The sequence below is a fragment of the Schistosoma mansoni genome, chromosome 6 (genome assembly GCF_000237925.1).
Source record: "Schistosoma mansoni strain Puerto Rico chromosome 6, complete genome".
Lineage (NCBI taxonomy): Eukaryota > Metazoa > Platyhelminthes > Trematoda > Strigeidida > Schistosomatidae > Schistosoma > Schistosoma mansoni.
This window is the reverse complement of record NC_031500.1, coordinates 19,299,770-19,326,595: the sequence shown is the minus strand read 5'-3', so window position 1 is coordinate 19,326,595 and position 26,826 is coordinate 19,299,770. Positions and strand designations below refer to the sequence as shown.

General features: G+C 36.9%; 1 protein-coding gene across 1 annotated transcript; it reads right to left on the bottom strand.

The window, feature by feature from the left end:
* Nucleotides 1-26,092, bottom strand: Smp_164050 (hypothetical protein; the record flags this gene model as incomplete). Its single annotated transcript, XM_018798522.1, has 9 exons — nucleotides 1-740; nucleotides 4,418-4,754; nucleotides 7,015-7,146; nucleotides 10,565-10,707; nucleotides 13,043-13,196; nucleotides 18,394-18,555; nucleotides 20,581-20,699; nucleotides 24,409-24,563; nucleotides 25,979-26,092. The coding sequence occupies 9 exons, from the start codon at nucleotides 26,090-26,092 to the stop codon at nucleotides 377-379; spliced, it is 1,680 nt and encodes a 559-aa protein (XP_018653455.1). The 3' UTR covers nucleotides 1-376.
* Nucleotides 26,093-26,826: the final 734 nt, after the last annotated feature.

Here is a 26,826-nt window from a genome sequence, read left to right as displayed (position 1 = left end):
TTTGATTTAGATATATAATTAGGTATTTAGGTATGTACATTAATGAAGATGAATACAATGGAAACATCATTATGATTAATGGCTTTTTTAATTCCTTACTTTAGAATAAAACAAATGCAAAGGTAGGGGGGTAAGAAAAAGAAAAAAACATAAATATCATACTGTAAACATCAACAAAAAATAAATAAACAAAATAAAAAGATCAATAAATCTGTAAACAGTAAATCAATAAGATAGAAATGACAAAAAAAAATTTTCCTCATAGAAACAGAAGTAACACATGTAACAACCAAAAGAAAAAGGGCACATACACACACACACACACAAAACACAATATGTATTTATATACAATTGATTATTGAAAAACAATAAATCATCACATGAGAGTAGAATGAGTATTCAGCTTCAATGATTCTTTGGACAAAACATTATCATCATCATCATCATCATCGACACCGTCGTCATCATCATCATCCGTAGCAGAGGTAACACCATTGACTGTTGTCATAGTAACAGTATTTATGACATTAATATTAAATTTATTAATAATGTAACATTGAAAATGTTGTATTACTTTATCAAGTTTTTTTAAAAATATATCAATTTCATATTGTTTTTGACCAATAGATGAAGCTGCATTAATATAAGGTATATTAGATATAGAACTATGTGAATTAAAACCATCAAATTCATATACATCTAATTTTGTAGAATTTGTCATAGTAGCCGGTAGAATAACCCTATTAAAAAAAAATTAAAAAAATGTTTAATAAATACTACTGAAATGAATAAAGTAATTAAAAATAACATGATGATTATTATCAATTATAAACCATTTAGTATTTATTTGATATATATATATCCATCGGGTGTCCAGACCTAAGCAGGTGGTTTTCTTAGAAGACCACACCTCGATCCTTTGATCTAAAGATCTGATCCACAAGGTAGTGGTGCATCGTAAGGAGATACAGTCCCATGGTAGCCGGTGACCAATAATAAGTTCATACGCCATTTTCCCATCAGGATATTGGAGTCCATATGCACCATTGATTTGGAATGATGGTTTCTCAACTCCCATAGGTGTCTACTAGCTCAGTTAGAGCACCATACAATCGCTTTCCGTCCTCTCAACTTCGTAAATAACAGTAATGCCACGAAAATGCAGTGAGTAGAACTTTCCCGGCAGAGGCTGTATATGCGTGGCCGTGTGAGAGCATTTCGAGAGAGAGAGAGAGTGGGCCTTCCTCACTTTCAGCCGTACCAGGGCATTCGGGGGTTATGAGTTCAATGTAAAATGATTTCTTTAGAATAAAAAATCAGTAGTTTTGTGAAGTAAATTCACATAAACATTTGGTATGAATGTTTATTCATCCTACAGTTTTATGAAATTCGTACGATATATTGATTAGTTAGCAATATGTAAAGAAGTTTATCAAATAACAATAATTTTAATGATAATAGAGAAAACCAAATAATGAAAATACCGTTTAAAAAGAACAAATGAATTCGTGGAATTAAAGTTTTCAACTTGAAAACTAAAAGATAAAAACAAACAATCCATTTTCAAGTCACGCCGATCAATTTTGAACCATGTCATTTATGATTTCTAAATATTAGCCCTAACTATGCAGTCTGTGCACCTAGGAGAACATGACTTACAGCAACAATCAATGATTTCATAAAATAATCGCACGTCTTAGTTCGACTCTCTCTCTCTCTCTCTAGCTTTCTTTCAGCTTACTCTAACACTAAAAAGTAATGGCCATCAAAATAAGTAATGGCTATGCTTAAGTGAAACTTGCCTGAGTGATAGAAAGATCTTACGTCATTTAGTTCAGATTTATGTTAATCTCTCTCACTGATTTTTTGTGGAGGAGGTGTTATTTACGAAATTGAGAGGATGAAAAGCGAATGTCCGGCGCTCCAACCGGGCCAGTGGACATGACGAATTCACCTAGGGGAGTTGGAAAAACCTCATTCCAAACTAATGGTGTACATGGGTTCCAGTATCCTAAGGGAACAAATGACTTGTGAATCAATCTTTCGTCGTTGGCTACCATGGGACTGCATCTGCTTACGTTGTTCCACTGCCTTGTGGATCAGATATTTAGGTCAAAGACTCCGGGTGTGACCTCCTAAAAAAACCACCTGTTTCGGTTTGAGCGCCCAGGCAGATTCGCAGCCCTCACACAAATCAAATGAGATTTATGTGGCGTATATGTATCTGGTGCCCCTTTGCACAAATATTTATGTGTTTAAATAGTAAAAAAATACAACTCTCCTGTAACGATAACCTTAAGCCAATTATTTCTAAATCATATTTCGGCATAACATTTGCTTTGCTGTTAAATACACAAGGTTATTCTACTTTAACTCCGTCTCCGTTAAATATCAAACTTTTCCAAAACTATTGACTTCTTCTTGTGTTACATCGTTAACCGATAGTTGTTGAAGCGTTTAATAGAAAGATAGTAGGATCTGAATGAACCCAATAGGCTTTATCGTATCGATGATTGTTACTAATGAACATTTGTGTTATTGATTAGACAAGTCATTAGTTTGATAGGAGTAAACTGAACTTATTATTGGTGGACTTCATAATCTTATGATTTGACTAAATTGTACAGTTTAAGAAGTTACAATTCATAACACAAAGTCTAATACAATATAACCAGTACTTACATTGTATCTATTTAATTGACAAACATGTTGATAAACAGAACAAAGATGAATTGAGAAAAGAAAAAAAAACAAGTAACCTTGAAAGAATAACAACTAAATAGTACCTTATGCATAACACATTGAACGTGAGTAATGAAACGTGCTATTTTTATGATGAAGGTGATGATGATGAAAGTATCTGACTCATTCATTGATATCTAACCTTTTTAGAGAGAGAGAGAGAGAGACACGCACACACGTTAACCACGAACACCACATCATACGCGAATTCGGAACGTCAGATACAATAAATAAGTAGTTCTAATTTTCTTACAATACAATTTCCTGTCTAATCTCATGTCTTTGTAATTAGTGACAGTACATGTGACCTCAACTTAACCGGTAACACTTTTTTTTAGATTATATAAGCACAGAATGTGAAACCATTACCAAAATAAAACAAAACAAAAGTTTTGTAGCAATAGTCAATTAGAAAATAAACAACTAAGAAAGTTCAGTCAGCCACAACGTAGAACTTCGTACGTACGTATATCAGTTCGAATTGCCATACTACACTAGCACAGAGATTCACTTGTCGATTCAAATCCCATAGTGGTAGAAGTAGTAAAAGTATAAGCAATAATCAGAAAGACTAGGGTTCGGAGATTTTATTGAAGGATTAAACTACAGTGAAATAAATTTGAAAAAAGAAAAAAGATAGGGACATGAAGGATTCAGAAGATTAGAATTTGAGAGAATACAAAGAGTGGATACACCTTCGCCATTGTAAACGACTTCGAACCATGTCATTCAAGGTCTCTAACCATCGGTTGCTATCATCTCGCGAATCCCAACCAGGTAGTAGTCTACACCAACTAACATGGCTCAGTCCACTAGTCAGTGAGTGACCTCATGGATTTGTGCCATGTTTTGATCTGGCCACCCCTAGCTTTCTTCCAACTTACTCCTACACCATAAAACGTTGCATGTCGGGGCAGTCGGTGATTGGACATACGTAACACGTGTCCCAGCCATCTCAACTGATCAAGTTTCACTACTTCATCAATCGATTTGCCATCCATACATAGTACCCGTTTCCTAACAACTACATTACTTACCCGGTGGTCCCAGGATAAACGAGCAATGCGTCGAAGACACCTATGATCGAATACTAGTAGCCTACGAATATCCTCTACTCTTATCGGCCATGTTTCAGTGCAATAAAGTAGGACGGAACGAACTGCTTCACAGTAAACCCGTCCTTTTGTTGCTAGACGGATATCTCGCCTACGCCATAAATGACGCAAGTTAACGAAAACTAGACGAGCCTTCAGTATCCGTGATGAGATTTCGTCACATACCAGACCACAAGGGCTGATGAGACTCCCAAGATAAGTGAAGCGGTCGATATTTTCAACTACCTCACTCCCTATCATTAGTTCAGGCGCCGATGCAACGCAATTCTGAAGTAATATTTTGCAATTCGATGGAGAGAATCGCATCCTGAGCATGTCTGCGTAGTTGCTTATAGTGGTCAGCGTCTCCACCAAATAAAACTATGTTGTCAGCGTATTCTAAGTTAACAAGTGAGCCTCCCGGTAAAAGTTCAACTCCTGGAGATTTAGATGATGAAAGTGTTATTTCTAATAGTATGTCAACGACAAAGTTAAACAAGAAAGTTCATAGTAATCGTCTACAAGTCAGTTTAATCATGACAATTATATACATATACATATACAACAATGATTTTACTTACCTTACACCCGAACATCCTTGAGTAAAGAGATTAGCACCGATCTGTGTTAAATGATGAAAAATCTCTTTCCTCTGATCATCCTTTACAATTTTATTTCTTTCAATGTTTTGAATAGTCATTGTTTTAGGAAGAAGATTTTCTAAACTTAATGCTAATGAAATAGGATTAGAAGTAGTATCTAATAATCTTAAATTAAATTTTTCACTTAATTGTTTTAAACCATCATGTAATCGTTTAAAACATATCGATTGACGTTGAATTAAATCATTCCAACCTTTATTACCAAGATAAAGTAATGTAGCAAAAGTATCCAAAGTTGGTGATCCTGAAGCTCGACCTATTTATATGTAGGCAGAAAAAATTATAATGATGAACAATGAAATGGAAGATAAGACAAGACTATGCACGTATTATGTGAATTATACTAACGCTGGGTGTATATTAGCAAGTTGAGTTTGCAAATCGATTCATGAAGCTGTGAACTATTTACTGAAAAAAAAGGTTGTAACATGTGTCGTGAATACTCATTCATCATCATCTGCTATGACGTGCGGCGGGATTAAAATTTATGGACAAGCCAATCAGAAACTTTCGCGGGTTTTCAAGGTCACGGCGGTAAGTTCGGTACCTGATGCTTACGTACGATCGGTTTACAGTGGATTTTAGAGAACACGTGATAATTCAGCGTCTACAAGAGAAGGCATTTTATTAGAAGTTTCTATACTTGTTACTGTGATACTCAAATGACCTTTTTTGCTTGATCACCATTAAAGTTAAGACCCTAACACTAACCCTAACCCTAACATTTCCAACGAGTTAGGAACCGACAAGCGCCAACATTAAGAATTTTCGGGACCTTATCATGGCTCCAGAGGCCAACTACTATGGAGCCATATGGATGAGTTCCTGTACCGTATGCACTATGATTTTAGAACTTCTGAAACTATATCCGACCTTGAGAAGTTTTTGAGCCATGTAAAAGAATAGTATCCGCTTTAATTTTCCAGTTTTGTATAATATATTTTTACTGTATGCTGTCTTCTGATTGGCTAATATTTCTCAAGGTCATTTAAGATTCGTTCAAAGGTCGTCCATAAAGTTTAGTCTCGCCTGACGTGCTAGTCAGTTGAGAGGAGATTGACAACTTTCAGATAAAGAAATAGTGTCAGTCAATGAAATCAGTTTGCATTGTTTTTCGTTTGTTTATTTACTTACTACCATTTATGGTATTCTCTTCTTTTCTATACTTTTCATCTTATGAATCTCTTCTTTGTGAACTAACGTAGCTAACAACGGACGACTTGTGTCCCAAATACTATACATTGGTTATAATTAGAGGGATTTGTTTATTAACTAACTGTCTGCAGAAATTGTAAGTGGAATGTAGATTGGATTAAGGCATGTTCCGTGCAGGATTGTGATGGGGCACACTGATTGGATAGTTCTTAAACAATCAGCGCTGGAGGACACATGGAGAAGATTCTAGAATCTTCTTATATGAAGTTTATAAACATACTAGCGTTTTCCTTATTATGATTCGTACTTTCATTTAACTTTGTTCATTTGTAATATGATTGCGTTCCTGTTCAATCATGTTCTGATTTCGGGACACATCACGTGAAGTAGTTCCCAAGACTGCTAAGTAAGAACAGTAACTACGTCGTAATAAGAGCATTCAGAACATAAATAGAATTCATAAGCATGGTAAGCAAAGATGGATAGTGGCTAGCAGTTACAGTCCTAAAAAATCAATGGAAAGATTCAAACAAATAATACTAAGTGAATTTAAACTTTACCCCATTGCGCAAGCAAGTGGCTATCAGGACTCAGTGGCTGAGTGGATAACGCGATGGCGTTTGAAGCGAAAGGTACTGTGGGTTCGAGTCCCGGAGTGAACATCAACTCTGCGATGCAGATACATCCAGCTGACGAATCCCAAATAGGACGAAACGCGCGTCAAACTGAAATCCACTGCTAGCCATTATCCATCTTTACTTACCATGCTTGTGAATTGAGGCTATATCGAGGCAATACGCACAGTATCCACATATGCCAATTAGAGACTGACCAGTTGCAGTCCTAACACATTAATGGGAAGATTCAAACAAACAATACTAAATGAATATAAATAAAATTGTATAATCGACCATTTGAACTATGGTGAAATGTAGATTCAAAAACTTTTAACTCAATTAATGATTCAGGTAACTAGTTTCATTCTTTTTTCAAAAAAAAAAGGAACAGTCCCCTTTGATCTGTGCCGAATAATGATGGATGAACTTTCACTAAGTTAATTTATGTGACTAGGCTAACAAGAACGTTTTAATGGACTACTAGAAGAATCAATCAACACTCGTATGATTTTGAGATGGTTAAGAAGATTTGTAGCTCAGGTGGGTGATTTTGATGAAAGCTCCACGACCAAACCATCTAGTTCAGAGAACAAACCTACATCAGAATCAGTCAACAAAATAAATATGTTGACTTGCACATGTTGATATGATTTCAAAGATCTAGATTATCAGGAAACTGATGCGATAAATTTGAAAATAGTATAAAGACATACGAAAAATTAATCAAGAACATGATTATATTACCTGGATAAAGTTTAGCGACAAAATCAACTAAATCGTTACAAAATCCAGCAATTACAGCTCCACCAACTGGTACCATTAAATTTTTATCCGTACTTTGGACATACAATAAGTCAATGGGTTGATTATTTGAATCTAAGAAATAATAAATATGAAAGTGATTTGTTGCTGTTGAAGGCGGATTGTAAGGAGAGTGACTAATGTGCTAAACTCAACCCATTTAGTTAATAATGATGAACCGATTAACTTTTAATAAGTGATAAAACAATTACAAAAAAAACTAATTTCAAAGGAGTTGTGTTATGTGAGCTGGATGGTTTAATCATGAAGCTCTCATTTCCCCCAATGAACAACGCCATTAGTACAAAACATCAAAGAGAACTGTAATTGGAATTCCTCTACAATCGACTAATAGCTTGTTTTGGTTGACCTGGAATTTTGCTGGACTTTGTTTGTAATTGTGTGACTGTAGTTTGGATGATTACTTTGATTGTTTCCTTCCCTGATGTGATCTCTGGTCTTTTAGTTGCTAATCCATCTTTTAATGGCTGATAGATTGGGTTGACTTCACTAAGCCTATTGACTGATGCCTTGCCGGAGTGCCGAGCATTAAAAGTTGTTCACATGCATTAATACAACTATCTACATCAATTTACGTTAAGTCGTGGCACTTAACAACTGACTGGTTTTCATGTAGACATTGAGGGTGAAGGATCGGACTTTGTCAAATATAATATTCTTCACAGTTTCTCTGATTTGTCATGACTGTTCGTTCCTGAATCCTTTGGCTTGCATAATATTGACTGCAACAGTTTTGTTGGCTCATTTTATTTATTTGAACATATACATATTGGTACAAGGGGGCACCAGATATATATGCGCCGCAAAAATTGCCTTTTCACTTTAACTGTTAGAGGGCTATTATAATGCCCGGGTGCCCAGACAGAAGCAGGTGGTTTTCTTAGGAGGCCACACCCCGAGCCTGATCCATAAGGCAGTGAAGCATCGTGAGGATATGCAGTCCTATGGTAGCCGGTGATCAACGATTGGTTCATACGCTATTTGTTCACTCAGGATAATGGAGCTTATATGAACTATTGGTTCAGGATCAAGGTTTTCCAACCCCCATAGGTGGACTCGCCGTGTCCACTGGCCCGCATGGAGCGCCGTACATTCGCTTTTCGTCCTCTCACTTTCGTGAACAACACCCCCGCCAAGAGAAGGCAGTGAGTAGGACTTCCCTGGCAGAGGCTGTATACGCGTGGCCGTGTGAGAGCATTTCGAGAGAGCGGCGGGCCCTTCCCACTTTCAGCCGTACCAGGGCATTTGGGGGCTCCGCTAAATATTTCCTAATACAAATCAGTCAGTCAGCTACAACGTAGAATCAGGCAAATATATGCATCGATCCAAGCTGCCACGCCTCATTAGCACAACAAGGCAGTGAGTAGGACTTCCCTGGCAGAGGCTGTATACGCGTGGCCGTGTGAGAGCATTTCGAGAGAGGGGCGAGCCCTTCCCACTTTCTCGGTCGTACCAGGGCATGTATCCAGGACAATTTGTAATTCTGCCGCCTTCCGTCAGATGGAAAACAGCACCGATGAATAAGCTGACTGGTCACTAAAAACATATTAACACTGTTACATAGTGGTATGGTCATTGACAAGAGCTTCGTTGCTTTCAGTTATATCTCTTTATAATCCATTTTTTTGGAATTCAAGAAAACAAAATAGCTAAACTAGGAAAAATTACAATGAACAAACTTGATCATTATAACAATGTGACAATTAACAGCCACTGTGGGATTTGAATCGATAACTGCATCTGTGTGCTAATGTGATATGGCAACTCGAACTGATTTACGTACGTACGTACGAAGTTCTATGTTGTGACTGACTGACTGACTTAAAATGCATGTTTATCAATGTTGCCGTTTGAAACATTCATTTTTACTTTTAGAAAAATTAGCATGCTTTTATGCTACATACATATAGTATTAGTCTACAAGACGTAGGATTCAGAAGCTTTCGATCTAATACACTTCAACAACATACTGAGTAACAGAGAGAAAAAAAATTGCTAACCGTTGGAAGAAAATGCACTCGAGTTACCCTACATTATACAGATATTGAAGTGCATTGTACCAAAATATAATTTAACAAAATCAATATAAGTAACACCCACTACTATCAAAAAACACACATTCATACATACATGATTGAACATGTGAAATCTAGATCATGGATGCCATTAAACTATACAGATACAACTGATAATAAATATTTCATAGGGGATAAAGAAAAAAAGTGAATATCATGTGAATAAGATGTTTAAAATACTGAAAATTAATAATTCATTGTTTTAATAATTGTATGATTTATATAAATAGATGAACGACAACATGGAAACAAAGAATTTTATGTGTGCTTAACGTCATTTATATGACCGTCTTCTCTCAATACCAGGAAAAGTTTTCAACAGGGTATTGTTAAACAGAATGAGGCACTCCGTAGACGCCCAACTTCGAGACCAACATGCTGGAGGTAAAGACCGGTGTTAGGCAAGGTTGCTTACTCTCATTCTTTCTCTTTCACCTGGTGATAGACTGGATCATGAAGACGTCAACATTTAGAGGGAAGCACGGGATACAGTGGACAGCTAGGATGTAGCTGGACGATGATCTGGCTCTTCTATCACACACGCAACAACAAATGCAGGAGAAAACGACCAGTGTAGCAGCAGCCTCAGCAGTAGTAGGTCTCAATATAAACAAAGAGAAAAGCAAGACATTTCGATACAACACAACATGTGCCAATCGAATTACACTTGACGAAGAAGCTTTGGAGGATGTGAAAACCTTTACATATCTGGGCAACATCATTGATGGACACGGTGGATGAGATGCAGATGTGAGGGCGCGGACCGGCAAGGTAAGACCAGCATCTTTACAACTGAAGAATATCTGAAACTCAAAACAATTGTCAGTCAACACCAAAATCAGAATTTTCAATACCATTGTCAAGTCAGTTCTACTGTATGGGGCGGAGACGTGGAAAACTACGAAAGCCATCATCCAGAAGATATAAGTGTTTATTAACAGTTGTCTACACAAAATACTTCGGATCCATTGGCTAGTCACTATCAACAACAACCTACTGCAGGGAGAACAAACCAGATTCCAGTGAAGGAAGAAATCAGGAAGGAGCGCTGGAAGTGGATAGGACACACATTGAGGAAGGCACCCAACTGCGTCACAAGACAAGTCCTCACATGGAATCCTGAAGGTCAAAGGGAAGGAGGAAGACCAAAGAACACATTACGCCGAGTAATGGAGACAGACATGAGAAGAATGAACAAAAACTGGGTAGAACTAGAAAGGAATACTCAGGACAGAGTGGGTTGGAGAATGCTGGTCGGCGGCCTATGCCCCATTGAGAGTAACAGGCGTAAGTAATTAAGTATATGATTCTGTTCGTTTACTTCTTTATTAATCATATATTGTGTATGGATTATTAATTTGATTAATTTTTATAAGTAAAACAATAAATCAACTTACTTGATTGGTTTAAATTATGTTCAATGATCAATTTTCCAGCTGATTCAATTGTACGCATACATCTAGGTGATTGTACACCATAAGCATTATTGATTAAATGTGATACACCATATTTAATGCATAATTTAGTAATTGCATGTAATCTACAATTGAAAGGGGGGGAGTCATTTTTTACGAAAAAAAAGGCACATAACACTTTCCAGTTGAGGAAAAAGTAACTTAACATATTGAAGATAGTTTAGTGAAGAGGATTATGTATTCGACTATTTCATTTAATTAAACAATATTCTTAGTTTAATTGGAATCTCGCGAAGCAGGATCGTGGATGTACACGGCTTAGTTGTTCCACACTAGGATCAAACAGTTGTCGAGTGCTTCCAGGTTTTTCATGATGGTTTAGCTTAGATCCATTCATCAATTCAACTATTAAATTTATTTATCATAAATAACAGTCTATAATAAAGTAGAACGGTATTGTATCAGTCAAACGAAAGTTATTATCACTAATTAAGGCTTTTAAACATCCAATATAATAGTGTATAATGTAATGAAGAGATATTACGTAATAGAATGAGTATTATATCATAGTAAATTGCTCATAAAAAATCATACATCAAAAGAATGTTATTCAACGAATCAAAGGTGATGATTGTTTAATTGATGAATATGAAGAATAGAATGATGAAATGTTGTTTGTTATAAGAGAGTTAACTAGTAACTATATGAATGTAAAATTTAGATTATGGTAAAAGAAGAGAGTAAACATGTTATTTTGACATAAACAGATTAGGCTTCAGTAAGTTACAACGTGGAACTTTGTACGTACGTACATCAGTTCAAGTTGCATACTACACTAACACAGAGATTCACTTGTCGATTCAAATCCCATAGTGGTAGAAGTAGTAAAAGTATAAGCAATAATCAGAAAGACTAGGGTTCGGAGATTTTATTGAAGGATTAAACTACAGTGAAATAAATTTGAAAAGATAAAAAAGATAGGGACATGAAGAATTCAGAGGATTAGAATTTGGGAGAACACAAAGAGTGGATACACCTTCGCCATTGTAAACGACTTCGAACCATGTCGTTCAAGATCCCAAACTATCGATTGCTATCATCTCGCGAATCCCAAACAGCTAGTCTACACCTGCAAAAATGGCTCAGTCCACTAGTCAGTGACTTTATGGATTTGTGCCACGTTTTGATCTGGCCACCCCTAGCTTTCTTCCAACTTACTCCTACACCATAAAACATTGCATGTCGGGGCAGTCGGTGATTGGACATACGTAACACGTGTCCCAGCCATCTCAACTGATCAAGTTTCACTACTTCATCAATCGATTTGCCATTCTTACATAGTACCCGTTTCCTAACAACTGCATTACTTACTCGGTGGTCAGAGGATAAACGATCAACGCTTCGAAGACACCTATGATCGAATACCAGCAGCCTATGAATATCCTTTACTCTTATCGGCCATGTTTCACTGCCATAAAGTAGGGCAGACCGAACTGCTGCGCAGTAAACCCGCCCATTGGTTGGCAAACGAATATCTCGCTTACTACTGGATATTTTTATGATTGTTTGGAAATGTACTATGCCCCAAAAGGTCGACTTTAATCTGCCACAAAATTGGTTACTTTTGTACTCTTAATTTAAATTTGTGCAGCTGAACTCAGAGTCATGAATCCTACATTTTCAATGAATGATTTTCAAGGATATCATAAAAATCTTATAAATACTCACGTGTTTCCCCATCCTATAGTTTGTTAAAGTACTATTTTGCTTAAGAGTTGGGGGTTGATTTAAGAACAAGTAGACGCGGATTATAATTTTCGTTGAAGATTATCTTTTAGTTGTATACACCCACATACTATACTGTTTTGCTACGAATTACTTAGCCAAAGGTTAGTCATAAACAAGACATCTCAATGATACCTATCGATGGTTAGAGACCTTGAATGACATGGCTCAAAATCGTTTACAATGGCGAAGGTGCATCCACTCTTTATGTTCTCCCAAATTGTAATCTTCTAAATTCTTCAAGTGCCTATCCCTTTTCTCCTTCCAAATTTATTTCACTGGATTATACTTCTTCAATAACATCTTCAAACCCTAATCTTTCTGATTACTGCTTATACTCTTACTACTTCTACAACTATGGGATTTGAATCGACAACTACATCTCTGTGCTAATGAGGTATGGCAACTCGAACGGATGTACGTACGTACGAGGTTCTAAGCTGTGATTGACTGACTGAAAGGACTTGATGATGTAGGTTTAAAACAAAAATTCCATTTTTGAACTGCAAAAGTTTTCGCAAAACTATCCGTTTATTTATTTCACATAAAAAGGTACACACTGAACCAAACCTAATGATACTACATGATTGACTGAATGAAATGTAAATGGAATGTTTACATAAATTAAGCAGATAATTGAGTATTAACGGTGCACTAAATCAAACATCAACTTACTTATCTGGAACTCTAGGTGCAAAACAATTTGTAGTTGTAAAAATGCATACAATATCATCAGATGTAGAATTTTCTATAAACTTATCATCTATATTATAAGCTTTTGCTGCATTTGGCCAATGATCTAACAAATATTTAGCAGGATTCTTTAATGCTACCTCTAAAGCATCAAGATTTGAACAGAGTTGATCATTTGAAGCATCTGAGACTAATTCAATAGGGATAGGTATTAATCCTGAAGTGAAGGCAAAAATAAGAAAAATACATATCTTTCGAAAAATGCAATATGATGTATTGAGTAAAACTAGAAAAACTGCCCGATGTCTCAATATGGAATGATAAGTTAGCTGAAAATGTGATGAGATGATAATTAAATGAATTAATAACAAAATAGACCTGCCTGAATCAATCTGGTTGCGCTATAAATAATGTATGAGTTGTAAGTACTATTATTTCGCTGAATGCCCTGGTAAGACCGAGAGTGGGGAGAGTCAGCTCTCCCTCTCCAAATGCTTTCATATGGCCACGCGTATATAACCTCTGTCAGGGAATTCCTACTCACTACCTTCTCGTGGCATTAATGTTGTTTACGAAATTGAAAGGACGAAAAGTGGATGTACGGCCCTTTAACCGGGTTAGTGGACATGAAAACTCCACCTAGGGGATTTGGAAAACCCTGATTGCAAGCCAATAAAGCACATGAGCTCCAGTATCCTCAGGGAACAAACGGCGTATGAACCAGACGTTGGTCACTGTCTACTATGGGACGGTATCTCCTCACGATGCTCCGATGCCTTGTGGATCAGACCTTCAGGTCAAAGGCTACGGGTGTAGCCCCCAAGAAAACCACCTGCTTCAGTTTGGGCACCTAGGCAGTAACACAGCCCTCACACAAATCAAATGAGATTTGTGCGGCGCATATATATCTGGTGCTTGCTTGTACCAATATTTATGTGTTTAAATAAATAAATTATCTTCTGATTAGGATTTTTAGGTAATTCATAGTTCTTTATCTAGTTCGATTGGTTAATGGGGTAAAGAGTATACATAGTAGCTAAACTGAGCCTTGAGAAACAACATTGTAATAAATAAATCTGTTTATAATTTAATGTTGACGTAAGCACTTTGCATTTGTGTACCAAATCAATATAGACTTTAAATTTAAGAATTATTACAGAACCTTGTTCAATACCAACAAAGCACCAACAAAAATCTTCTGTAATTTTGAGGAGAGATAAATCATACCATCAAATGACAAAAGATGATCACGGGACTTTGTGGATTGATAGCATTTTTCAAAATGAGCACTGTTTATAATTTTTGAACCACCTTCTACTTTAAGGAAGACGGTCAGACGACGGCCGTGGACAAACTCCATCAAATAACGAAAGTTCACGACTTTATGAGCAAATTGTTATTGTCAGTGTTTAATCTAAGCTTAACCTCAGGTTCGCTCATCAACTGGTTTTATATTGTTTGAACAATGATGCAAAAATATCTACGAAGAAATATTGATGCATTTTTTTCTTTTATTGACCATTTTTAACAACCCTAGAGTAGAACAGACTGCACTCCTATCTACCATACTTGGTCTCTAATAGGTAAAAAGGTGCGTATGTGTCTTACAAGAAAAACTTTTAAAGGGAAATCTCATTGCATAAGGATACTGAAGAATATATCCCATGTATTGCATAAACCTATGGTACTTGACGTGTAATATGTCTTTGAGCTTAACATAAGAACGAAATTGATTTTTCGACTTTTCTAAGTATCGAACTATTGTTTATTTACTCTGGAATGAGAAAGCCTATTTATCCATCTTTCATCAACATCTCTTTGATATGGTTATAATTTCTTCTTATTATGACCCAACTATTCCTATTGCTTAGTATACTTGGACACTAATTCACTCGACAAGTCCCCAAATCAGAACATGGTTGAACAGGGAAGAAATTATATTTCAAATAACAACGGTAAATAGAAGAAGCGCAATAAGAAATACATTAGTATATTTATAGTTTTTACATGAGAAGAGTCTTCTCCAAGCACCGTCTAGCTTTGATTGGATAAGAATTAGCCAATCAGCGTGCACCAGCACAATCATGCATAGAATATGCTTTAGTCCTATCTATGTCCCGCTAAGATATATATTTCACAAAAACCAATTTACATATTAGTTAGTCTCCAGCGTTTAGAAGACTGAGCTGTTGTTGTAGCATACAATTAATGGTACATACAAAGGGCCAAATTCGATTTTGCTTTATTTATAGATGTTTATGTTACCCTTTAGTAGATTCTTGATTTTATTTATTCAAACAAGGTATCACCAGATATATATGCGTCTCACAAATCTCATTTGATTTGTGTGAGGGTCGTGATACTGCGCAGGTGCCCAAACCGAAGCACGTGGTTTTCTTAGGGGGTAACACACGGAGCCTTTGACCTAAAGGTCTAGTCCACAAGGCAGTGGAGCATCTTAAGGAGATGCAGTCACATGGTAGCCGGTGATCAACGATTGATTTATACGCCATTTGTTCCCTCAGGATCCCGGAGCCCATGTACACCAGTGGTTTGGAATCAGGGTTTCCGAACTCCCCTAGGTGAAATTTCCGTGTCCACCAACCCGGTTAAAGCGCCGGACATTCGCTTCTCGTCTTCTCAATTTCGTAAACAACATTAATGCCACGAGAAGGCAGTGAGTAGGACTTCCCTGGCAGAGGCTATATATTCGCGTGGCCGTGTGAGAGCATTTCGAGAGGGGGCGGACTCTCTCCACTCTCGGCCGTACCAGGGCATTCGGGGGCAGTAGACTCTTGAACACTCACATATATCAAAGGTTAACAAATGATTCTATGAATTGGAATGTACTCTACAATAATTTCACATAAGGATGTCCCCTCCCCATCAGTTTACTAAAATATTTAAAGATCTATTTCGAAATAAATTATTTGTGACGTTCCACACCGTCGATGAGATAATGAGACAGGATTCCCTATTTTTGCTATTTCTCAATAACTTCCCCACTGCGAATATCTTCGAAATTGTACGAATATAGACTAGATGGATAGTAGACTTTATCACGTTGAAACTTCCTAGACCTTAATATAAATCCAATATTATTTTATTGCAAGATGGAGTTAAATCAATTAAGGATTACCACTTGTAAATATAATAACGCGCCTTCCATTATAATTCAAACCAAACGCGCTTTGTCAAGATTGATAATAATAAATTGGTAAAGCGCTGGAACAATTGTTCCAGCCAGTATAGCTCGATTGGTTCATCACGATAGGCAAGCCCGATCACCACGTCAAGGTAGCGGCAAAGGTCGGGATAATAATAACATTTCTGATTACATAAAGGAAATACTTACTAACTGAATCAATAATCAATATCCAGATATAAACACCAGGTTTATATGTATATACCTACAGGTCTCTTTTTAATTGACGAGTGAAATAATAAACCTTATTGAAAGTACAACATCAATCTATGGAATTCATATGCTACCAAATTAGTATCAAACGGAGGGGGGATGATTGTAGAATGCATAACTCATGACTACAAAACTAAATTTAAACAATTAGAAGTAAAATAAGAAAGTAATTTGATTTTTGTTCTTACAAACCAGAAATAAAAGAAATACAAATAAAGAGTACTTTATATTTATCCCATAGAATATTAACTGGATAAAAATGAATACAAATGCTCTGGTACGGTTGAGAGTGGGGAGAGTCTATTCTCTCTCTCCAAATGCTCTCATATGGCCACGTGTATATAGCCTCTGACAGGGAAGTCCTACTCACTGCCTTCTCGTGGCACCGGTGTTGTTCACAAAATTGAGAAAACGAAAAGCGAATGTACGGCGCTTTAACCGGGTTGGTGGACACGAAAAGTCCACCTAGGGGAGTTGGGAAACCCTGATTCATAAATCAATGGTGCACATCAGCTCCAGTATCCTGAAGGGACAAATGGCGTATGAATGAATCGTTGGTCACCGGCTACCATGGGACTGAATCTCCTCACGATGCTCCACTGCCTTGTGGATCAGACATTTAGGCCGAAGGCTCGGGGTGTGGTTCCCTAAGAAAACCACCTGTTTCGGTTTAGGCACCCGGGCAGTATCACAGCCCTCACACAAATCGAATGATTTGTGTGGCGCACATGTATCTGGTACCCCTTTGTACCAATATTAATGTGTTCAAATAAATAAATAAATAAATTTCTAGTGAGGTGTAACTGGTAGAGTTCACATTGTATCATAAGTAAAGTAAAGTTAGCTAGATACCAATGACATTGGATGATATACCATATTGTAACTTAATTGAAATTGGAGATGTGAACTACTATATTTCAAAACAATAGTTTAAATGTAATAAATTTACTGAGAAATATGATAGTTCTCAGCTTGACCCCTGTAGAATCATGGATAAGCATTGCCAAGAAGTCTCGTCATCGAGAAACTTTACTTGAAAACGAAACTCAAGCAAAACGCATAATCATTATATAACCCTCTATGACTTAAGAAAACTAATTTATGCACCTATTTAAAGCTGATCAGTGCAGAGGGGACCAATATTTTTTAGTAGACCTCTAATAGAGAAACAATAAGGAACGTTGTGTGTTCTGACAAGAACTCGTAACAAACGCTCACACGGTTATCGATAACGCTATGCAACAACATTTGCTTGATACAGTTTTTTAAACAATATCAAAATAAACACTATTATGATGAATAGGTCAGTGAAAGTACGTTATACTGTGTGATTAATCATGTGGAAAATGTTGCTGTTAAGATAGATGACTTTCTATGAGATATCTTGCGATTTACTGAGTAGAAAGTCAATTATGATTTGTTGAAATTCGACAGATACATTATCTGATTCTACCGACAGTTACTAGTCAGTCAGATACAACGTAGAACTTCATACGTACGTACGTACATCAGTTCGAGTTGCCATACCACAATAGCACACTGATGCAGTTGTCGATTCAAAACCCATAGTGGTAGAAGTGGTAAGAGTATAAGCATTAATGTGAAACATTAGGGTTTGAAGATGTCATTCAAGGAGTATAATACAGTGAAATAAATTTGGAAAGAGAAAAAAGATAGGTACTTGAAGAATTCAGAAGATTATAATTCGGTAGAACACAAAGAGTGGATGCACCTTCGCCGTTGCAAACGATTTTGAGCCATGTCATTCAATGTCTCTAACCATCGATTGCTATCATCTCGCGAATCCCAACCAGGTAGTCTACACCTACCAGTACGGCTCAGTCCAACTGTCAGTGACCGACAGTTATTAACAAATGTATCAAATCTTCAAAATTATTCAGTTTATTATACTAACCTGCAGCCAACATACATTTAAAACACGACTTTTGATCAATACGAGACCATAATACAAAGTTAGCTCGGAGTGGACGACGTCTCTTCATAGCCAGTAAACATAATGTTAACGACATTCCAGTAGCCATTGGTACAAGAAAGCATACAGATGTACTTGGTGATCCTTTAATAATCAAGGAGAAAGTAGACAGTCCATTTATTTATATAATAATATATTACTATTATAAAGTAAAAAGAAAAACATTTGAAACAAATATTTTCATTATTAAGTGATCTTACGAAAAAAAAATTAGATTCAGAACCAGCCACTTTGTAATTGTTTCACACTCCTGGCAGAAGCTAAATACGCGTGGCCATGTGAGAGCATTTCGAGAGCGAAAGCGGACTCTTCCCACTCTCGGCCGTACCAGGGCATTTGGGGGCCGCCTAAAAGTAGTATGGATATTCAACTCATTTTTAAGTCGACTAATCATGAATTCTAGGTGATCGAATTGTATTATTAATATTACTATTCACATTATTATTTGTTTATTTATTCAAACACACAAAAATTGTTACAAGGAGGCACCAAATAGATATGCGCCACATAAATCATTCAATTTATGCGAGGGCTGGGATATTGCTTGGGTGCCCAAACTGAAGCAGGTGGTTTTCTTAGGGGACCACACCCCGAGCCTTTGATCTAAAGATCTAATCCACAAGGCAGTGGAGCATCGTAAGGAGATGCAGTCACATGGTAGCCGGTGATCAACGATTGGTTCATACGCTATTTGTTCCCTCAGGATATTGGAGCTCATGTGCACCATTGGTTTGGAATCAGGGTTTTCCAACTCCCCGAGGTGGACCTTCCGTGTCCACCAACCCGGTTAAAGCGCCGGACATTCGCTTTTCGTCCTCTCAATTTCCTAATCAACACCCGTGGTGCGAGAAGGCAGTGAGTAGGACTTCCCTGTCAGAGGCTATATACACGTGGCCATGTGAGAGCATTTGGAGAGGGAGAGCTGACTCTCCTTACTCTCGGTCTTACCAGGGCATTCAGGCCATTATTATTCACAAAAAATTAGCAACTTATTTTGAAATTTTAATAGAAAATTATGAATCAAGAATAGTTAGACCCTAACAAAAATGTGCACTAAATATTAAACAATATTTGACGATGACAATAACTGGTGAATATTAAGTAGCATTTGACAGTGGTCATTCATTGAGATTCATATTACTCAAATGACTGTTGGATATTCAACAATAATGACCATAGTTTTGCTTCTACAACAAAACTTCTCTCCATGTTAGGAACGAAAGAGTGATTGGGATAAAATTTAAGGTTCTTAAGAAATAGTAGTTAAGAAAGCATTTTCTTTTAAGTTAGTTTTTATCGCAGATCAACACCAGCTGCAAAACCACCAAAAATGGAACATCGGTTTGTCTTAGTTTGTCCCCCGTCCCAGAATGCCCTGCTACTTCTCACAAAGTGCTCTTACATAGTCGTCTTTGCAAACTTACCCAAGTAAATCCTACTCACTACACTTAGGTAATGAGAATGCTGTTATGAAATTGAGGGAAAAAAGGATCTTTGGCCCTTACATCAGCTAAATGGACACGAAGAGTCTACCTAAGGGATATAATCATTAGGATCTCGAGGAGACAAACTTACTTTGATCACTGCTGATATGAGAATGGATCTTCAGAAGTTGTTCCACTCCTGTGCCTTTGGAATGGGACCTCTAAAGTAAGCAGTGGGGAAGTGGTCCCCTTAAAAAAGCTATCTGCTTCAACATCGGTGCTCTGGTAGTATTCCGGCACATACAGATAAAATGGTGATTAGAGAAAAAAATTTTACCATTTATGGAAATTAAGTGTTAGGGCCATGAAAGTACGATGGCCTGCATGTGTCTCATCTTGCAAAGAGTTCAAGTGTGAAAAGATGGATTCCTAGCATCTCTGAAGTGTATAACTCATTAATTTTCGCTTCTCTCGAACTAAAGCATCTGACTGGTTAACAATGTATTAATATCAACAAGTAAAAGATACACACACAGTTATTAAACATAAATTCATTGACTAAGAATTCATGAATCTCAAGTAATAATTAATTTTAGGACAGTAAGTCAAATCTCAAACATTATTACAGTTCAACAGTACAAATGGTGATTTTCGCAATTATATACAACTTTCATTTTCCATTTACCTGATTTTCTCAACCAATCAAGTAACAATTGATTAGTTAGTCGGCAAATAAGACTTGAACCAGGAGCTTTTGGTTGAATAGCAGCTATATCACCAGAACGGCCAATACCGTGGGTAAACCTATATTTTAAGAAATAATCTTAATATTAGCTATATAAGCAAATCCAACATGTGAACACCTATTAGGAATGAAAGAGATATGAAGCGGTTTGTAAATTTATACCGTCAGAAAATATAGTGTAATTGTAAACTATCTGTACTTTATTATCCACAGTTATTTATAGAGATTGATTATGAATAAAGTGGTCTTGAGTGTTGTTAGAGGTATGAGGGCAGTTATCACTTCCCGGTTGCCCACACCGTGGAAGGGTTCTTGTAAAGGTACCTGAAAACGAAATTGGGTTAGAAGTGGTCTTAATGACCTGAGAGCGTGACCGCAGTGCCCAAGGGACAACTGCTTGAGGTCGGTCACACACGACCTTTTTGTGGGTAGTTTTTGTGTTAGCTCCGTTCTTCAGAGGACCTTACCGCCGAAGACGGATATCCGTGGGATAAGGCGAGGTGTGTATTGTTAGGGTCGACCTTTTCTAACCCCATCCATCCTTGTGGGAAGGCAGCATCGCTGTCATGCTGGTTGTCAGAAGGAAACACTTTACTGCTGTCACACCTCTGTACAGTCAGCAGTACGACTTCGCCTTCAGACCTTGGGTTTGCTGCTTTTAGTCTCACCGCTCTTTAACCGACCTGTCTGGCATGGTAGGGCCTTGAGGAACGATTGTTCCAGCCAGTATAGCTCGATTGATTCATCACGATAGGCAAGCCCGACCACCACGTCAAGGTAGCAGCAACGGTCGGTCGGATTAATTAACTGGGATAAATTATCGTCACTATGAACCAACGCACGTCGCCTTCGAATGTCAGCGATTCTTCGGAGACAAAGATGGCTGAACCCTCTGTATCGGAAACTTAGACTCAAAATGACCACATCGAGATCAGCTACCGCTGACGTGGTTGTTTACATGACTTCTACTCCTTTTGGAATACCTATGTGAATTCAGATCATGCGCTTGTTTGTGCTAATATTTCAGTGGCTAACAATTTCATCGTCCTAAACGGATAGATGTCAGCAGATTGGCTACATATTCTGTTGCAACTAAGTGTCAAGCCAAGCTAGGTTCAAGACTAGCTGTCAACCTACCGAAAAGTATAGATGAACATTGCCCTCAAATGCCCTCGTACGATCGAGAGTGGGAAGAGTCAGCTCTCTCTCCAAATGCTCTCACATGGCCACATGCATACAACCACTGTCAGAGAAGCCCTACTCACTACCTCGAGGCGGGAGTGTTGTTTACGAGATTGGCGAGACGGAAAGAGAATACCCGGCGCTTTAACCGGTTTGGTGGACACGGGAGGTCCACCTAGGGGAGTTGGAAAATCCTGATTCCAAACCAATGGTGCACATGAGCTTCAGCATCCTGAACGAACAAATGGCGTATGGACCAATCGATGGCCACCGGCTACCATGGGATTGCATCTCCTCATAATGCTCCACTACCATGTGGATCAGACCTTTAGGTCAAAGGCTTCGGGTATAGCCCCTTAAGAAAACCACCTGCTTCAGTTTGGGCACCTGAGCAGTATCACAGCCTTCACACAAATCGAATGAGATTTGTGCGGCGCATATGTATCTGGTACCCCCTTGTACTAATATTTATGTGTATAAATAAATAAAAAAAATGAACTCTACATTTGAGAATGAAAACCAGAACATACTTCTAGTCAGTTGATTAGAAAACAGTTAAAACATAAGTTTCATACATTATTTTAGAAAACACTAATTATTACAACTTGCAATGGGGGGAAATTAAAAGTAGTTTGACGTGAATGAATCTTCTTGTTTTAATTATTGATGACCTAAACAACTTCAAGCAATTCTTGTGGTAATGGGTTTTCTGGATGTTTATTTTCAAAATGTTGTTTATATGTTTTTACATCAGGTACTTGTGTTTTACACACAGGACAAGTATGATGAAGTGCTTTAGCAGCAGATTTTTTGAATCAACAGCATTTCTCTGTTGACTTTGTATCTTTTGTTGACCACGTGCCATATTTTAAAACTGAAGACTGAAGATTAATACAGTTATTGATGGAGTGATATGGATGTTGGGTACAAGTATCTAAGTAGTGAAGGAATGTTAATTAATAAGGCCACGAATATGCATTAGCTGATATGACTGATACATATCAAAAAACCACTTCGCCTTGATTAGTACGAACATTGAGATCATATAGAGCGAAACTGACTTAGCGGTCATCAAGAGTAACGAGAAAGTTTCTGCGGGTATTTTTCAATTCAAAGCAAAATGGATCAAAATACGTTAATGCAGTTCAAATGAATCCATTTATCAGATTAGGTTTTAAACAGCTTAATACTTGTTAACTAATTTTTCCATGTCTTTGAATACATTATACAGTTGATTCCACATGTTCTTTTGTTGGATAGCCTTATTTTATAGTGTTTTTAAATGTTAAGAGTACCGATTTAATTTGCAGTTGTTTGCATTATCCCGTTGTTGATGTCATGAGTAAAATTTGATCAGTCTTGGTTGGCACACGTTTATCCTGTGAGGATTGCTTCGGTATAGCCATCATAACACAAGTATACCTAGAATAGATGTAATATGGCCAACAACGAAATTCAAGCTGTACGTTTCGTCCTTGTTTAAACTCGTCAGATCGAAACGTTTGCATCCGAGAGCCGGCATCTACTCCGGAACTCGAACCAAGCACCATTCGCTTCAAAACCCAACGGATTATCCACTCAGTGCATTCCACTTATTTTATGCATACTTGCGTCATAATAGCTATGTCAAGGCAACCAGCACAGGATGCATATATGCCAACCAAGACTGGTCAAATTTCCATCATAATGTAGTGGACACTGCTCAAATAATGTTTGTAGGCAGTATGTGACGGAACGTGGTGTCGAAATTGCAACGATTGTAGGTCAGAGTGAAGTTTTAGTGCATCAAAAGCATGAGGTTGTCAGGAGACGTAAAGGCCAGTAGAGAAGACAGTTAAGATTGCAGAACACACCGGACGATGCGAATGGACAATTGGACGCTATGTATATGCATTATGTAAATACTTTGTAACTTCTCACAATAAATATACACACCGACTGCCTATTGTCTTATTTTACAATAATATGAACAACGGGATAATCCAAGCCATTAAAAATTAAATGAAGATTCATACCCGTTGCAAAAATGGGTGGCTATCCGGACTCAGTACCTAAGTGGATAACGTGTCGGCGTTTGAGGCGAACGTTACTGCAATCAAACCTGGGAGTGAATAACAACTCTACAACGCAGATACATCTATCTGACGGGTCACAAATAGGAAGAAACGCGCATCCATGATCCCACTGTTAGCCACGTTCCTTATATATATATATATATATATATATATATATATATATATATGAAGTTATTGGACAAGTATAGGTTATTGGACAAGTATAGGTAGTACAACTTTATTGTATGGGAGCCCAAGATATACTGATCTATCACCGAAACAGAAATATATGTCATGTGATTTAGAATTATAGTTCACTAGCCGAATGTTGAATATACGAACCAAAAAGTTACAATAATGAAAGCCGATCTAACTTACTGAAGTCTGAGTTTCAAGTTAACTTAGCTAATTTATTGACAGTCTTCACTGTGATCAAAATCAAATTACCAAGATTTAGCTTTATCAAAATAGTATGCCACCGAATTTGAGAAATGTTACACAGAGATATCCGAACACATATTGGACAGCTTACCCATAATGACGACGACGAATAAAGTTCACAAGTACTCGTCCTTCTCGTTCTCCAACACCCACAGAATTCTCCCAATTATTAGAATCGAAAGATGATATTTGAAGAAATAATGCTTCAATTTCGGCTTCAGAAAAGCCTACATCTGGAAGTTGTCCCTAAATGAGTCCAAATTATTACAGAATGCAATTTGTAAAAATGAAAAACAAATTTACAATAATAAAATCTATGCAATTATTTATTGTGATACCATATGAGCTATGATGAATTGTATTTCATGCAACAAATTTTAACAGGTTTTGTCCGGTTTACTCTGCGAAAATTCTCAATATCTTCAGGGGGAAATCTTAGATTATAATAAACAAATTATGAATCTTATACAAGTAGTTAAATGCCAGGCGAAACATTGAATTTACTTCAGATTCATCCGCTGAGGTTTTAAAAATACATTTTTTAAGTAAAGATAACAGCTGAGCTATTTACATTAATAACTAGTACACCATGTTACAAAGTTAATAACCAATAAATAAAAAATCGGCAGTAGCTTTGCTGGATATAATACGCCACTTCAGTACTGACATACATTCACCCTTATCTTTTACAATAAATAACACATAGAGCTTAACGATAAAGAGGGAATAAATTATTTGCATTGATTCATTTGCTTTTCTGGAAAATTATGCCAGGTCTATTAAACCCTATATCAATGGAAACCCAAGACAAGTACTGAGGTCGTGATCAGGAATTGCAACTTTTGAAGTTGATGTAGTATTCTTGTTCCATAAAATAAACACCAAATGTCAATGAATTTATATCAGAACAAATCCAATACATTCTGAGAACATCGGAACAGTATCAATATTTAGATCATAATAAAGTGAATTACTTTGACGCTATTCTTTTACACCTGATATTCTAAAATTGCTAAGACTTCAGGTTCATCGACCAATCAACTAGTTTGGCTCAGAGTAAATATTTTATGATCTCACTACATCAATCCAAATGTTTATGAATAAAGGTCAAAGAAGTTTACTGACACATGACGTTATACAATAGTACGTAAGTTTAAGTTGTCAAAGGTTGTAGTGGTAAATAAAGTGGATGTTACCAAAAACTGAAAGATATTACCACAAATAAAAGTTATGAACTGAGAAAAGAACATGTGACAAGTGATAAAATTAAAAAGGTTTGAAATGTACAGAACGAATGAATAATGGTTCAATATATAGCCGGTTATCACTATTGTCACCCGAGGTATTTGACACTAAATTATTACTTTAAAACTACAAACTAGAAACTTCATACCTACTGATACATGAAACTAATAACCAGTTACGTCATCTTTAGCTTTTTGTTTAATTTAATCCTATTTAAGACATTATCATATATCGGACTACATGAAAGAATATGATTAGCCAATCTCTGTTTATTCCAATTAACAATCTCGAAAACTGACCATCTCCTGCCCGGGGCGTTTTACTTAATATCACTGCTTATCTTAATGTCTCACCATACACGAGCAATAAATTTTGCAAAGACGCAGACAACTGAGGTTGAATAATTAAAAACTAACCTGATCTAGTACCACGGCGAGCTTCTTTTTCTTTTTAATTGATCTCTCTTGACACCTCTTAACGTGTGAATCTCCAATGTATTTTCTTGCAAGACGCAGAATGTCGTCTTCCATCAGTATAAGTTGATCGAATGTACCGTTAGGGCACCGTAATTACGGAACAGGAGTTCGGTATTCAGGAAGACAACAGTTAAAAGTCCAGGTATATAATCTGAAAAATCTAAAATGAAAGGCTTAACATAGATAAGACAAAGGAATGGTGTTTTTTGCGAGTAATTTACTGACATCAAATCAGATCTTTTCACTGGTGAATTAATTTACGTTGTCATAATTATTAACTTCACACAAAAAGAAAACCAAGAGATGAAACAGAGCATTTTAATATCAAAAGCAGCTAGATAAGTACGGTTATAGTGGTAAATTACTCGGGACTCATGGAAGAATATATTAGGTATATTACTAGTATCTGCACTAATAATTAGTAAAAATAACAACTGCCTCACTCAATATCAACCAACTAATATAGAACCTATCACATATTTGCACCGCCTCAACCTGCTGCACCACAACAAGGTTGAACTATCAGGAATCGGTGAAGCATAAATGGTGGAAAAACGATAAGACAGAAAACGCAATTCAAGAGAGAATGAATTAGAGAAACCAAAGGTACAAAATAACTTCAGAACCTAAGAAAATTCAAAGAGTAAATGTATCCGCCCTAATATCACCGACTTTGAGTCATGTCGCCTAACGTTTTCATCAATAATAATAGCTCCAACCACTGGTTACGACAATCCAGCGCACTCAAGACAGGAATTCTTAGCCTAAGTTATAAACTAATGATGACT